Source organism: Mandrillus leucophaeus, unplaced genomic scaffold, assembly GCF_000951045.1.
Source record: "Mandrillus leucophaeus isolate KB7577 unplaced genomic scaffold, Mleu.le_1.0 Scaffold154, whole genome shotgun sequence".
Lineage (NCBI taxonomy): Eukaryota > Metazoa > Chordata > Mammalia > Primates > Cercopithecidae > Mandrillus > Mandrillus leucophaeus.
The window spans coordinates 1,018,279-1,034,081 of record NW_012101521.1 but is presented as its reverse complement, the minus strand read 5'-3'; the positions used below and the strand labels follow the sequence as shown (position 1 = coordinate 1,034,081).

Genomic DNA, 15,803 nt, shown 5'->3' with positions numbered 1-15,803 from the left:
TGAAATAATAAGGTCACTTTATACTGAGTAAAATCCTTTTGGATTTAGCTTACTTTTTTTACATTATGGTGGATGTACATCATAATTTGACCCTTCTTTCTAAAAATATATTAACATAATTGTTTAAGTTTTCATGTGTATGTATATTTTTATGTGTATTTTCATATATAAATGAGAAAGAAAAGAATATTCCTCCAATTTTCAAATTTTTACAAGGATGACTTATATCAGGCAGGCCCAGTCATGCTATGCTTTCTTTTGACCATTTAAAATGTTTTAGGATAAAGATACACCACACTAATAATAATGGCATATATCATTTCTTAAATATATTTTCATTAAAAATAGTTTCTAATTTCTACTTTACTTTCCTCTTTGACTTACAAATTGTTTAGAAGTATATTCATTTTCAGGTAGTTAAGGATTCGTTAGTTTAACTCTGTTATTAAATTTGAGCTTAATTCTACTGTTGTCAGAGAACATACTGTAAGCAATTTCAATCACGAAATTTGTAGAAGCTTTCTTTAGGACTCAGCACATGATCTATTCTGATGCTCCATGTGTACTTTAAAGAATGTGGGCTGGATGCCGGTGGCTCACGCCTGTAATCCCAGCACTTTGGGAGGCTGAGGCGGGCGGATTACAAGGTCAGGAGTTCGAGACCAGCCCGGTCAACATGGTGAAACCCCATCTCTAATAAAAATACAAAAATTAGCTGACCGCGGTAGTGGGCACCTGCAATCCCAGCTACTCGGGAGGCTGAGGCAGGAGAACTGCTTGAACCCATGAGACAGGTTGCAGTGAGTCGAGATCATGTCACTGCACTCCAGCCCAGGCAACAGAGCAAGATTTCATCTCAAAAAAAAAAAAGAAAAAAGAAAGTGAATTCTATTTTTGCTAGGTGCAGCATTTTACATATGTCAATTAGGTCAAATTTACTCATGATGTATTAGGATCTTCTATATCCTTGCTAATTTTTTTGTCTGTCTGTTCTATAAGCTGTAGAAGGGTATGTGTTAGTATCTCCCAATAGGATTATAGATTTGTCATTTTGTATCTGCCAATTTTTGCTTTATATTATTTGAAGTGATGTTATTTGTAACATACAGATTTCAGTTTGTGATATCTTTTTGTTGGATTGACCCTGTTATCATTAAGAAATACATCTTTATTTCAAAGCAGCATTATTGCATAGTTTGCCTGATATTAGTGTACTTATGCTGGCTTTGCTTTGGTTAGTGTTTGTATTATACCACCTTTTCCATCCCTCTGTTTAAACTATATCTCTTGTAAGCAGTATATTGGGGGAGGGTCGGTTCTTTATCCAGGCTGAAAAACCTATCTTTTACTTAGAGTATTTAATCCTTTACATGAAATGTAATTACTTAAATAGATTTGTAGCTACTTACTCTTTGTTTGCAATTTGACCCACCTATTTTATGCCCTATTTATATTCCTTTTATTGCCCTTCTGTTGATTAGCAAATGTTACTTTATTTAATTTTTCCCTCTTTTAACTTGTTAGATATACAGTCATGTGGAGCTTAATGACAGGGATACATTCAAAGAAATGTGTCAATAGGAAATTTCATAATTGTGTGAACATCATAGAGCATGCTTACAAGAACCTACGTGGTATACCTACTACACCCCTAGGCCATATGATGTAGCCTATTGCTCCTAGGATTCAAACCTGCGCAGCATGTGACTGTACTGAATACTGTAGGCAACTGTAACACAAAGGTAAGTATATCCAAACAAAGAAAAGGTACAGTAAAAATACAGTATTATAATTTTCTGGGATCACTGGCATATACATGGTCTTTTGTTGGCCTAATATCATTATGCAGTGCGTGGCTATATATACTTTTTTTTTTATAAATTACCTTAGAAATTAAAATAAACATCCCTGACTGATTACAATCCAATGGAAATTATTACTTATACTAAAATTATTACTTATGCTAATCCCCAATAATCCTAGAACCTTAAAATATTAACTTCATAAACCTCCCCGGCCTTTTCTGCTACTGTCATGAAATTTAGTTCTAGATTATTTTAAGCTCGAGAAACACGACATTATTGTTTTATACAGTCAATATTCATTTACATTTTACATACATATTTACCCTTCATGCTCTCCATTTCTTCCTGCATCTCCATCTGGATCATTATTCTTCTGACTAAAGTACTTCCCTTTAGTATTTCCTGTCATGCAGGTCCACTACTGACAAATCCCTCAGCTTTTGTTTGTCTAACTATATCTTTACATCACTTCATTTTTTTAATGAGAATTTTTTATTTCAATTATCCACAAAACAATATTATAATACTTTATAAAAATATTAAGTTTAGGCTACTATTACTCATTTTAAAAAGTGTGCTAGAAGGCTGTTTTTGCCAAGTTCCTTTTTTGGTAAAGGTTAACTTCCACATTAAGACATTGAAGACGAAAAGCTGTTGGAAAAACTCTTCAAATGTACAAAGTTGTTTATTTTTCTTGGCAATTTAAAAATACAGAACAATTTAAAATGAATACATGTTAAGTTAGTGTTTTATCCCTACTATACAATTGTTATTATATAAGGAACTGCTCCATTCAGTTAAAACCTAATGAATACCATCAACTTTTCCTGGCTTACTTTCCTGATCAGATTTAGTACATAAACATAATTTTGTTACTTAGAAAAATTACAATACCATAGTTCACAGAAAGCCCTTTAAAAATCTCATGTCACAAGTTGTTGACAAGAGGAAATAATGATGTCACTCTTCTTAGGAAGACCCTCTTGGTAGAAAGAGTCAATACGAAGCAGGTTACGTAAACAGGAAAAACAACTACAATTTTTAGTACCAGAACCATTGCCAACTTACATGAAGTCCATCTGTCACATTTTTAAATGGTTTGAATTTGAACATATATGCCATGGCACAGAATTTCAAATCTAATGATTAAATCAGGTAAATAATGATAGTTAAGAATGATATCCTGAAAACAGAGAAACCTAGTATAAGGCTTAATTTAAGGTGTGACGCTATGAGAGTATTTTATAACATACACACCAGACCTTCATTTTATTTATTAGATTCAATTTTTCCTTTGCTAGACACTGATACCACTAATGCTGCTATTCAAATTTGTATTTTGAAATTTTTGAGTGACTCTTAAAAATAGTCTTATTTTGTATGTTTAACTTTTGCACTTCAGGGCAAAAACTGTCCTCTTTTCACCACTGTTAATATTCAGAATAAGTTTTCCTCCCCAAATCAACTATTTAATATATTCTAAAGGGGAAAAAATGACCACCATTAAGCAGACTTTAAAAGTGAACGCAGATTCAAACATGATTTGAAAACTGGAATTCTAAAAATGTTTTGCATAAAAGCCGTATCCCACTGGAATGAATGTGAAGCCGTAACTTCACTATTTTGAACAAATAATACCCATTTAGTGTGTAAGAAAAATTAGTTTATAGTTAGTTACACCTTATAGCTCTTAAAAGTCTCAGAAGATAGCTAAATGAGGAGCTCTGAACACCAGCAATGTCATTTTGTCATTCCATGACATCAACACTAAACATTACATTCCATCCCTCTTCTTGTAAAATTTTCACATTTTCTTTTAAATACAGTTTCCTCTCTCTGTTCATCGATTTCTTTTCTTTTTTTTTTTTTTTTTTTTTTTGGTGACAGAGTCTCGCTCTGTCGCCCAGGCTGGAGTGCAGTGGTGCGATCTCGGCTCACTGCAAGCTCTCCCGGGTTCACGCCATTCTCCTGCCTCAGCCTCCTGAGTAGCTGGGACTATAGGCACCCACCACCGCGCCCGGCTAATTTTTTGCATTTTTAGTAGAGATGGGGTTTCACTGTGGTCTCGATCTCCTGACCTTGTGATCTGCCCGCCTCGGCCTCCCAAAGTGCTGGACTACAGGCGTGTGCCACCGCGCCTGGCCTCTGTTCATCTATTTCAACCTGAGCAAAAGTGCGTTCAAGTCCCCGATCTGGTCATATTTTCTATTTGTGGCACCCATCACCATAAGGACATATTAGCAATATCTCACAGTACCAGGTCTATTTTTTCAAAAGGGCTTTTTAAATGCTGGGTCTTACTCTGCATGTTATCTAAAGATTAAAAGATTTCCCCTTGGATTGGATAGTACAGTTTCAATTATATATTGCCTTAAAAAGTCACTGGGCATGGTGGCTCACGTCTGTAATTCCAGCACTTTGGGAGGCCGAGGCGGGCAGATCATGAGGTCAGGAGTTCGACACCAGCCTGGAAAACATGGTGAAACCCTGTCTCTACTAAAGATACAAAAACATTAGCCAGGTGTGGTGGCAGGTGCTACTCAGGGAGCTGGGATTACAGGGTGCTACCTGTAATCCCAGCTACTCAGGAGGCTGAGGCAAGAGAATCGCTTGAACCAGGGAGGCAGAGGTTGCAGTGAGCCGGTATGGCACCAATGCACTCCAGCCTGGGCAACAGGGCAAGACTCCATCTCAAAAAACAAAACAAAACAAAACAAAAAAATCAATGCAACGTCACACAAGATTAAGTCACTTTCCAGTTACCTTCATTATTCTAAGCCAAACTCTTCAGAAAAGGAGTGAAGTGAAAAATTTATTGTTTTACTTTTCAGTTCTATTAATATGAATATTAATGTACTGCATTATACTTTCAAATTCCACTTCTGTGGTCTAGCATTTAATCAAGTTTGAGATCCTGTTTATATTCCTTTTGAAAAACCTGGCCCATGTCCATGCAAAAGGAGGCATATATTAAGATTGCCTACTGACTGTTTAACTTAGAAAAAACTTTTGAGAATAATAAATGCAAGAAACTTTAAAAAACTGGAATGGAATTATTCAGTCTAAAATCTAATTTTAGATTTTATTATGGTATAGCTTTTTATCTCTCAAGTTTTATCTATAACAACAATTTTCTTTGAGTAATTCTGACTTTGGGGAAGAAAAGAAAGGAAATGATTTATAAGCAGTAGTCTCAGTGTCCTTCATTACCATGCTATCACCCACATTGTCATCAGTATCTTAGCTCTATTTTCTTTGGACCCTGAAATTGGTTGGAAAATTCATCATCGGTACTCTAGAGTTTAATACTTGAAGAAAAAAAAGTGGTTTTGTGGAGCCATATCTGGGATTCCAGTTTACCATTAAAAACGTGCAGAGTAAAGAAGATATTCTTCTTTTGATCCCTGTAGAAACTCTACACAGGTTCTTTATATTTTGGTAGATATGTGCATATCAAATAGGCTACTTGAATTATAAGTTTTCTCCCGGCTGGTACTATGGCTCTGTAGCAGTGAAGTAGTCTTCCAAGAAGGACTGAATATATTCAAATGTTGATCTTTCATCAGGGTCCTTCTTCCAACACAGATTCATCAATTCATGGAGGGATTCCGGACAGCCCTGAGGGCAGGACATCCTGTATCCTTGTTCCACCTATTCCAGTACTTCACGGTTCACCATACCTGGATATGGCACTCTGCCCTTTGTTACCAGTTCCGTCTGTAGAATTCCCAATGACCAGACATCAGACTTTATTGTAAACCCACCGTATAGTGCAGCTTCAGGAGCTGTCCATTTGATTGGAAATTCTGCACCTTGTCTTGCTGTGTATTCATTGTCTTCAATTAACCTTGCTAAACCAAAATCTGCTATTTTGCCCACAAGATTTTCTCCTACAAGAATATTAGCAGCCCGGAGATCTCGGTGAATATAATTCATTCTTTCAATATATGCCATACCATCAGCAATCTGAGCAGCCATATCAACCATTTGTAGAAGCTTCAAATACTTTCCATCTCCTTCCTTCAGTCCTTAAGGAAATCTAATAAGCTTCCTTTTGACATATATACAGTGACAATGTAAATTGGCTCTTCAGAAACAGCAGCATATAGCGGAACAAGTTTACCATGTCTTTTTTTTTTTTTTGGTCATTATCTGAGCTTCTTGAAGGAAAGTTTCGGGCATCATTGTGCCTGGTTGTAGTGTTTGATTGCTACTTTTGTGGTTCCATTCCATGTTCCCATCCACATTTTGCCAAAACATCCTTGTCCTAGTTTAACCTCTAGTCGCAAAATTCTCAAGGGATTTCCCAAGCATCTTTTGCTAGACCTTGAGTCTGAGGTTTCACAGTTGGACACACAGTTAACTTGTGGCATACACTATCAGCATGTTCTGTGTAGTGTTTTGCCAATTTCTGCAGAGCATCCAATTGTTCTCTGGTTGTGATATAGTATCCACCATTGACAAGTTTCCTAATTTTGTAGTGTTTCACATTGTCACCCCTTACCTCATTCCAATCACGAATAGAGAGGGAATAAGCACCTTTAGTAGTTTCACTCTCTCATTTTTGTTTTGTTTTGTTTTGTTTGTTTGTTTGTTTGTTAGATGGAGTTTTTGCTCTTGTTGCCTAGGCTGGAGTGCAGTGGCATGATCTTGGCTCACTGCAACCTCCGCCTCCCAGGTTTAAGTGATTCTGCTGCCTCAGCCTCCTGAGTAGCTGGGATTACAGGCACTCCCCACCACGTCCAGCTAATTTTGCTTTTTTTTTTTTTTTTTTGTTAGTAGAGATGGGGGTTTCACCATGTTGGCCAGGCTAGTCTAGAACTCCTGACCTCAGGTGATTCGACCGTCTTGGACTCCCAAAGTGCTGGCATTACAGGCGTGAGCTACTACGACCAGCCGTTTCACTCTCTCTTCCTAAGAAAATACCTCATTGATTTCCAGGATTCAGAAGTAATCTTTCAGCATCTTTTCTCCCCATTTTGCGAAAATACCATTCTTCTGCCTGAATGGAATCTGCAGGCGCTACAACTGCTCAGGATATAACCATTCTTTCCTGTAGCGATTGATCTTGCTTTCCACCAGTCTCCTTCCGTATTGTTAATTACTTGAAATCTTTCACCCTTCTTAAATGAAAGGTCTTCTGTAGCTCTAGCTTCATAATCATATAAGGCCACAAATATAGTAACACCACCTGTTAAACCAGCAGGATATGAACTTGGCACCACTGAGAATGAGGAAGATGCACCTCCAAAAGGTGTTACCCCTGAGGATCCTCCAAATGGTGTCATGGAAAGACTGCTGAAATTAACTGCTGTTCCCTTTGCTGAAGATGACGGACATGGTGACACTGAAGCGGGTTCTGCTCCTGTGGCTCACCCTTGTACGCACAGGCTCTGGAGTATTTTCAGGTATTTAATGGCTGGAATTTCGTTTTCTTTGCTTTTAATGCAGCCCATTATCAAATCTGTCCTCCAGCTGTGCTCTCATGAGTCGAGGCTGCTGCAGCTCCGGGTGGTGGGAGGGGGCGGTGGGTGGAGGGGAGGCCCCGGGGCTCTCTCCCTCCTCCACCTCCTCGTCCCCCATTTTTGAAGGAAATTTTTGCTGGGAATAGAATTCTAGGCTGGCAATTATCTCTCTCTCCTTTAACGATGGCCATTTCATTGTCTTTTTTTTTTTTTTTTTGAGACAAAGTCTCCCTCTGTCACTCAGGCACCATGGTGCAATGGCACCATCTCAGCTCACTGCAACTCCTGCCTCCCGGGTTCAAGCGATTCTCCTGCCTCAGTCTCTTGAGTAGCTGCAATTACAGGCGTGCACCACGCCTGGCTAATTTTTGTATTTTTCGTAGATACGGGGTTTCACCATGTTGGTCAGGGTGGTCTTGAACTCCTGACCTCATTATCCGCCCGCCTTGGCCTCCCAAAGTGCTGGGATTACAGGCGTGAGCCACTGTGCCCAGCCTCACTGTCTTTTTAAAAAACCATTTTTCTTAAGATGTCAGTCAGTCAAATTGTTGCTCTTTAAAAGTATTGTGTCTTCCCCACCGTTCACCATGGCCTTTTTTTTTTTTGAGACAGAGTCTTCCTGTGTCGCCCAGGCTGGAGTGCAGTGGCGCGATCTCGGCTCACTGCAAGCTCCGCCTCCTGAGTTCATGCCATTCTCCTCCCTCAGCCTCCTGAGTAGCTGGGACTATAGGCACCCGCCACCACAGCCGGCTAATTTTTTTGTATTTTTAGTAGAGACGGGGTTTCACCGTGTTAGCCGGGATGGTCTTGATCTCCTGACCTCGTGATCCGCCTGCCTCGGCCTCCCAAAGTGCTGGGATTACAGGCGTGAGCCACCACGCCTGGCCTGTAAAATTCTTAGTATTATCTTTTCAAATATTGTTTTTGCCCTATTCTCTCCCTTCTCTTTCTGAAACTCCAAACCTATATGTGTTAGACCTTTAAGAATGTCTCATGTGTTTCTAATGTTCCTGTGTCTTTTTTTGATTGCTTTTCTCTGTGCTTCAGTTTGAGATTATCCACTGACCTGCCTTCCTATTTATTTTGTCTTGAACTATCTAACCAATCTGCTATTGAACTGAACCATTAGTTCTAATTTCAAATATAGTACTTTCTGTTCTAAAGTGTTTAAGTCTTCATAATAAATTCAAATTATCCTGAAATTATGTATCCTTTCATCTATTTTGTCCATCTTTTTCTCTTTTTTCTTGAACATATGATTCATAGTTATTTTAAAGTTATTGTCTGCTAACTCCAATATCTGACTCACCTGCTGGTCTGCTTTTATCGCCTTGTTTATGATTCACATGATCTTGCTTCTTAGCATGTCTCATAATTCTTTACTGTATGCTAAACACTATACAGTCCTTATATAATGTTATTGCCTACCTGTAAAAAAGACAGAAAAGGGTTCCCTTTGTACTCTGGTAAGCAGGTAAGGAGGGAGCTCATCATCCAATAAGGGATGGCGCTAGGTTGGGTTGTCATTTTTGTAGGACCCCGTCTGCTTCTGCCTTGACCCTGTTTCTAAGGCATGCCCTCCATGGAGTTCAAGGAGAGACTTTTATTTCCTTAGCACTGGATTCAGTTCTGCCCGTAACAAGTTTTCAGCTTAGCTCTTTGGCCTCCCACCCCACTCAGCTTGAAAACTTGGCATGTGTTTTGAGAGGGTGACTAATCTCACATGTGGGGCTCTCCTCTAGTCTTATTTTTAAACTCTAGCTCCAGAAACCTTTTCTGTATTTTTTGTCTCCCAGAAGCAGCCAAGCCTGGATGCTCATCTGCCTGCTACACCTGAAATCAACAGACACCCTGGGTGAAAAGTAGCTGTAGATACTCAATGTCACCAGACCACTTCCTCTAAGGTTTTCACCTCTCGCCCATTCTGTTTCCAGCCTCCAGCCTCCAGCAGGTCTGTTTCCTAGGCACTGTAAGGCTGTAGGAGATTTCAATGTGCCTTCCAGAAGTTTCTGGCCTCTCTCTTCAGCTCCCCTCCAACCTCAGATTTCACCAAATGTCGTATGGGGAAAATCGGTCATGCATTTGAGTGCCCCATCACACCCCCAACCAAATATCCAATTTGTCAATCCAGTATGACCAGAAAACCTGGGCTAGTATCTCTTTCAAAGCTAATAGCAGTCCTCTGCCTCTGCTCACATCTCCAGAACTAGCACGCTTCCACAGAAAATAAAATACCTGGCGCTCCTTGGTGGAGCTCTGGATGAGCCTCCCGTCTCTGGAACTGTCCCTCACTGCTTCCATAGCACTCTGAAGCCTTTAAGAATGCGACTTTTATGGCATGCTCAGCTTTTTATACCTGTTAGCATCTCAAACTTGATACTATATTTTGCACTACTAATTACTTTCAATGAATTTCTAAATATTTATAAGATATTGAGTAGTCTTAATATGTTCCAAAGTACAGTTTAAATATGCTTTTGAAAGAAAAGCATCAGTAAAACAGTTACTTCTTACCTCTTCATAAAACTTCACCTGAGGTACAGCTTCATTAATTTCATTCAAACAAAAATCTTTAAATAGCAAGAAACCTAAAGGAAAAAAATAAAAAATTTCAGGGTGGGCAATTAATTGAAATTTTATCCCACAAGGGTGTTTTCAAAGCAATGTGTTTATACCTCAACCTCTTCCTCCTCTACTTTTAAAAAAAAAAAAAATTCAAGAAACTAATTAATTAATTAATTAATTCCTAGAAATTAATTAATTCCTAGAAGGAAATACTCTGGGCAGAAAAATACCACATACTTGGCTCATTGCTTCAGGATTCCTTCTCTATTGATGTTCCCCCCTCCCCACCCCCCACTTTCTACATACTTTCTACAAAAGTATGATACAACAGGGCTGACTTTCGCGACCGTCACTTGGAGCCGCTGACCATTGTAGTGACCAAAATAACAACCAAAGGAATAAGAGATACAGACAGTATGGAAGTGTTGGTGAGAATCACCAAGACACTAATAAACACTATGCCCACTAAAATAGGACTAAACTCCCTTAAAAAACAAAAACAAAAACAAAAACAAAAAACTTCCAAAAAGAACTTTCCAAACCTTTCTAGTCCCTTCTCTTGCCACTTACTCACTATTTCCAAGTCCCTACCAAATATCTAGTGCCAGAGCAGATTACCCACTCCCAGGTCATTCTTTAGTCCTTCACAACTACATGCCTCACCTTTAAATACCTTTGCCTAGAATACCACGCCCCTCTCTGTATCTTGAAAATTCCTAAAATAACCAGAATTGAACTCAAAGGCCGCCTGTGCTCTGAAGTCTTCTCTGATGAGACAGCCCCTATTGCACAATGCCTGGTACACAGTAGGTGGTCAAAAAATGTGCATTGAATGAATGGTTGTTTACTTAGCCTTTCCAACATTCTGTCAAAATATTTACCACACACTAATTAGTTACCTGATTTATAAGGCTCCCATTCCATTTGAAATCCTAGTGCCTAGCTTAATGCCTAATGGTCACGCCTAGATAAACAAAGTTGAATAGAACAAGCTGATACCAGACTGAAGGTAGAGATACTTGAAGACTATAAAATTCCAAAAAGTCAAAACAATTACATGGAGAGTTCGCAGAAACAGAAGCCGCAGAAAGGAACTGAAGAAAGACTCACAAAGTCTACCACATAGAGATGAAGTGGACCAGAATTCCCCAGGTGGGACTGTAAAAGGAAGTGGCTGTGATGAGATTTTAATTAACATTAGCATAAGGATCTTGTAACTTGAACTGGTCTGTGACTGATCCATAAATTCCCCTCCATAGTTCCTGGAATATGGCCTTTGAAAATGGTAAGCGTTCGTTCACTCAAACTAGAGTAGAATGACAAAGAGTACTAGTTAAATAGGCACAGCCAGACTTTACCAGGGTCAGGCGCACACCTGCAGGGGGAGCACAGCCACGCTCCTCCCATGGAGAAACTGCGATGACCCCAACATAGGCAGGAAGTAGGAAATTCAAGAAGCAGGCAAATGGGAAGGATACATCTCTACCTGTTTGTATGTTAGTATTCTGATTTGAAGAGTAATGATTGTTTCTTGATTTTCATTCATTTCAAAGGATTTCCTAATTTCCGTTGTTATTTCTTCTTTGATCTGTGAGTCCTTCAGAAGGGTGTAGTTTAATTTCAAAATATTTGGGGATTTTTCAGACACTGATTTCTGTTTAGCTCTGTTTGCTGTCAGAGAACATGCTTGGTATGATTTCAATGCTTTTAAATGCATTGAAACTTTTAGTCTATCTAGGTGAATGCTGTATGGCACTTGAAAAAAATGTGCATTCTGTTCTTATAAGGTGGAGTGTTTCATTTAAAAGAATACAAAGGCAATTAAACCAAGTGGGCTTGATAGAGTTGTTCAAGATGGTCCTCTGCAGTAACACAAATGGAACTGAACGCCATTATCCTAAGTGAAGTAAGTCAGAAACGGAGAGTCAAATACTGCAGGTTCTCATTTACAAGTGGGAGCTAAACAATGGGTACACGTGGACATAGGGAGTAAAATAATAGACACTGGAAACTCCGAAAGGCAGGAGGATAGGAGAGGAGTGAGCCATGAAAAATCACACACTGGGTACAATGTACACTAAAAGCTCAGAGTTCACCACTATGCAGTGTATCTATGTAACAAAATTGCACTTGTACCCCCTAAATACATCAAAATAAAAGATCATCCTCTGAATCTTTACTGAATGTCTATTTATTCTCTTTTGTTTGTTTGTTTGTTGTTTGTTTTGAGACAGAGTCTTGTTCTGTCGCCCAGGCTGAAGTGCAATGGCGAGATTTTGTCTCACTGCAACCTCCACCTCCCAGGTTCAAGTAATTCTCCTGCCTCAGCCTCCCGAGCAGCTGGGATTATAGGCACCCACCACCATGCCTGGCTAATTTTTGAACTTTTAGTAGAGATGGGGTTTCACCATGTTGGCCAGACTGGTCTTGAACTCCTGACCTCAGGTGATCTCCTCGCCTCGGCCTCCCAAAGTGCTGGGATTACAGGCATGAGCCACCACGCCTGGCCATCTGTCTATTTTTTCTATTCATCATCAATAGTGAAGTGTTGAACTCTCCATTTGTAATTGTAGATTTGTTCATCTTTTTTCAATGTTGTCAGTTTTTGCCACATATATTTCTTTTTCTATTTCTGGAAGAGAAAACTAACATGAGAATTTGAACTTAAGTATTTTGATCAAATCAGAGATGTTTCCAAAATGTCTAAATGACAAAATGAAATAATACCACACATGGACCACTGTCTTTTGACTACACTTGGAATCAAACTGAAACTTTACCACAGCCTACCCACACCCTACCCACACCTTCTAGAGTCACCATTTCCTTCTCTGGCCTCATCTCACAGTGCTCTCCTCAAGCTCACTTCACTTAGGCCAAGCTTCTGTACTGCAGTTTCTCTAATACCAAGCTCATTCCCTTCTCAGGGTTTCTTACCAGCTATTCCCACTGTCTCACACACTTGTCCTGGATCTTCTAGACGAACAGCTCACTAGCTCACTTAAAATACCCCTTTCCTTGAGGAGGCCTTTCATGATTCTCATTCATTCTCACTGTCCTGCTGTCTATCTCGCATCCATTCACACACACATACCACAAAACACTTTGTAGCACTTAACGATGAGCAAAAATTGTCACATGTTTATATTTGCTTCTTTACTGTCTACCTCTCCCACTACAATGTAAGCTGCAATGCATAGGGTACAGGTGTTTTATTCTCTACTACATTTGCACAAGAGGATTGACTGTGACAAAGACAGAGCTCAGGAGAGAGAACAAAGGAAAAAAGGTAGAAGAGAGAGAATAGGTACAAGGAGAGGGAGGGAAGTGGGTGGAAAGAAGGAAGGAAGAGGACAGAAAGAGGAGAGATGAGGGAAAGAGGGAGTTGAATGAATGAACATCCAGCTTAGAATGTGTTTATGTACTTCTTTAAGGAAATTTCCATTGTCGGTCGGTAGAATAAGCCAAGGACTTAGTTTAACACACTATAGGAAACACAAAATATGATTTTCCTCCTGTGCGCACATAAACTGAAGCTTTACCTTCTATCAGCTGTTTAAATGGAGCTGTTAAAATGAAGCAGCAGGAAGAAAGATATTTGCCTTTTGGCTAAATCCTGAATCACTAGGACCTCCTAAATGTCCTAGGCTGAACACAACTTACCTTCATCAGCCTTAAATTATATAAAAAGCAAATGAAGCATGGCCTAGATTAGGGCAAAAATAAGGAAATACTTTGCCTAACAAGCTCACTTCATCATTGCAATTTCTCCAGATCTTAAAGAGTAAAAAATAGTGGCCTAACACCTGCTTAGTAGATATCTATGAAATGTGTTTACTTTGTTTCTATATTTGAACCACTGCAAAATGCTGAATATTAACTTTTTAGTGTATGTAACACCCAGGAAAGGCAAACTATCCCAATTTGCCATCACGATAATTTTTCAAAAATTAGTAGAAAGAATTGTATTGCTTTTTATAAAATGTAAGTTAAGAGCTTTTGAAAGTATTAAATATAAGTGGTTTCTATGAGAAAATTTGAAATCTCCTAAAAATTAGAAAGGTGAAAAGAGAAACATGAAAATTTTCTTGCGAGAAAAAATACTTGTCCTCAGTTTTACCAAGGAGATTAAGACACTAGGAAGGAGAGGAGACTGCATAACTGCTAAAACTTCCTCCCAATATTGACCAATTCTAGAAAACATTTGCTGAGTATCTACTAAGAGCCACTGTGTTACTCACTGAGGATGTAATTGTGAAAACAGTGTTTTTCCAATACGGGGCTTATGGATTAGTGTAAGAGACAAACAACAAAGAAATAAACACATACAATTTATAACAAGGAATATATGGTAATTAAATATGATATGCTGAGATAATGATAGAAAGAGGAAGATGTATTTCAGAAAGAACGGTCAGTAAGGCCTTTCTGAGCTGTGAGATAAACAAAATACAATGCATGTCAGATAAGAAAAAAGCTGGAATATGTAATCTCACTCCTCTTCAACACTGTATTGGAGGTCCTAGCCAATGCAATAAAGTAAGAAAAGGAAATAAAGGTTTTCCAAATTGAAAAGGAAGAATTAAAACTGATTCTATTCAATCTGGTTACCTACCTGGCAAATCCTATCTTTGTCAAATCCAAAGTAACTACTAGAATATGTAAGTAAATTTAGCAAGGCCACAGGATATTAGGTCATTAGATAAGAACCAATGAAATTCTTATAAACTCATAGCACACAATTTTAAAATGGAATTTTAAAAACAAGTCAGTTTGTAATAACAAAGAACTATCAATACATAGGAATAAATAAATAAATGACATACAAGACCAATATGCTAAAAACTATAAAATGTTACTGAGAGAAATTAAAGAAGATCTAAATAAATGGAAATATATACTCAGTTCATGGATTGGAAGATTTAGTATTGCTTAGATGTTAATTCTCCTCAAATTAATTTGTAGATTCAGTGCAATTACAATCATAAGTCCAACAGGCCTTTTTAAAGAAACCGACAAGCTGATTCTAAAATGTATATGGAAATGCAAAAAACCTAGAATACCCAAAACATCTTAAGGAAGAGGAATAAAGTTCAAGGCCTTAACGCTATCCAATTTCAAGACTCATTACATAGCCATACTAATCTTAATCAATGCATTAGATTGATTAATATGGTTATATAATTTAGTGGCATTAGATTAAATCACTGGAACAGAAATATAGGGTCCCAGAATATATCCACATTTATATAGTCAATTTAAGTCTTTTCAGCAAATGATACTGGGAAAGCTGATATCCATATGGGGAAAAGGATGAAAGGAATTGTTACCTCACACCTTATAAAGAATTAAATTAAGGATTATCATAGAACTAAATGTGAAGGCTAAAATTATAATGCTTCTAGAGTATATATAGAATATCTTCACAGAAAATCTTTATGCAAAAAATTTCTTAAGCAGGGTAAAGAAAGAAATGATAAATTATACTTTATCAAAATGTAGAACTTCTGTTCTTCAAAAGACACTGTTAGAAAAATAGACCAGCCATGGACTGGGGTAAAATATCATAAAACCTAAGTTAGAAAAAATGCCTTGTAAATTTGCATTCAAAGAAACAAACAAAATTCTTACAAATCGATGTTAAAAGAAGAACAACTCAATAAAAGAACTCAAGGAAGATTTGAACACATCACAACACATGAACACTTCACAAGAAAGGAATATAAACACCCAGTAAGCCCATGAAAGGGACGCGGCGTCATTGGTCATCATGTAAATGTAAATTAAGCCACTCTAAGATACCCCTTCTCAACTACTAGAATGGCTAAGTTAAATATTGACAACCCCAAGTGTCAGCAGGGATACAAGGCAGCCGGAACTCCAATAAGTTGCTCAGGAGGACAGACAATGCCTTGGGTCCCCCATGCCTCTGAATCAACAGCCAGGGAAGGGAGATTTTGTGTGGGCT

At 38.3% G+C, this 15,803-nt stretch overlaps 1 protein-coding gene and 1 pseudogene across 1 annotated transcript in view; both read right to left on the bottom strand.

The window, feature by feature from the left end:
• Positions 1–15,803, bottom strand: part of ADRBK2 (adrenergic, beta, receptor kinase 2) — a 120,164-nt gene that overhangs the window by 69,108 nt on the left and 35,253 nt on the right. Inside the window, exon 2 of the mRNA XM_011975365.1 lies at positions 9,785–9,858. Coding sequence (XP_011830755.1) covers positions 9,785–9,858 — 74 coding nt within the window. The remainder of the gene's footprint in view (positions 1–9,784; positions 9,859–15,803) is intronic.
• LOC105536083 lies at positions 5,277–7,093 on the bottom strand (annotated as a pseudogene).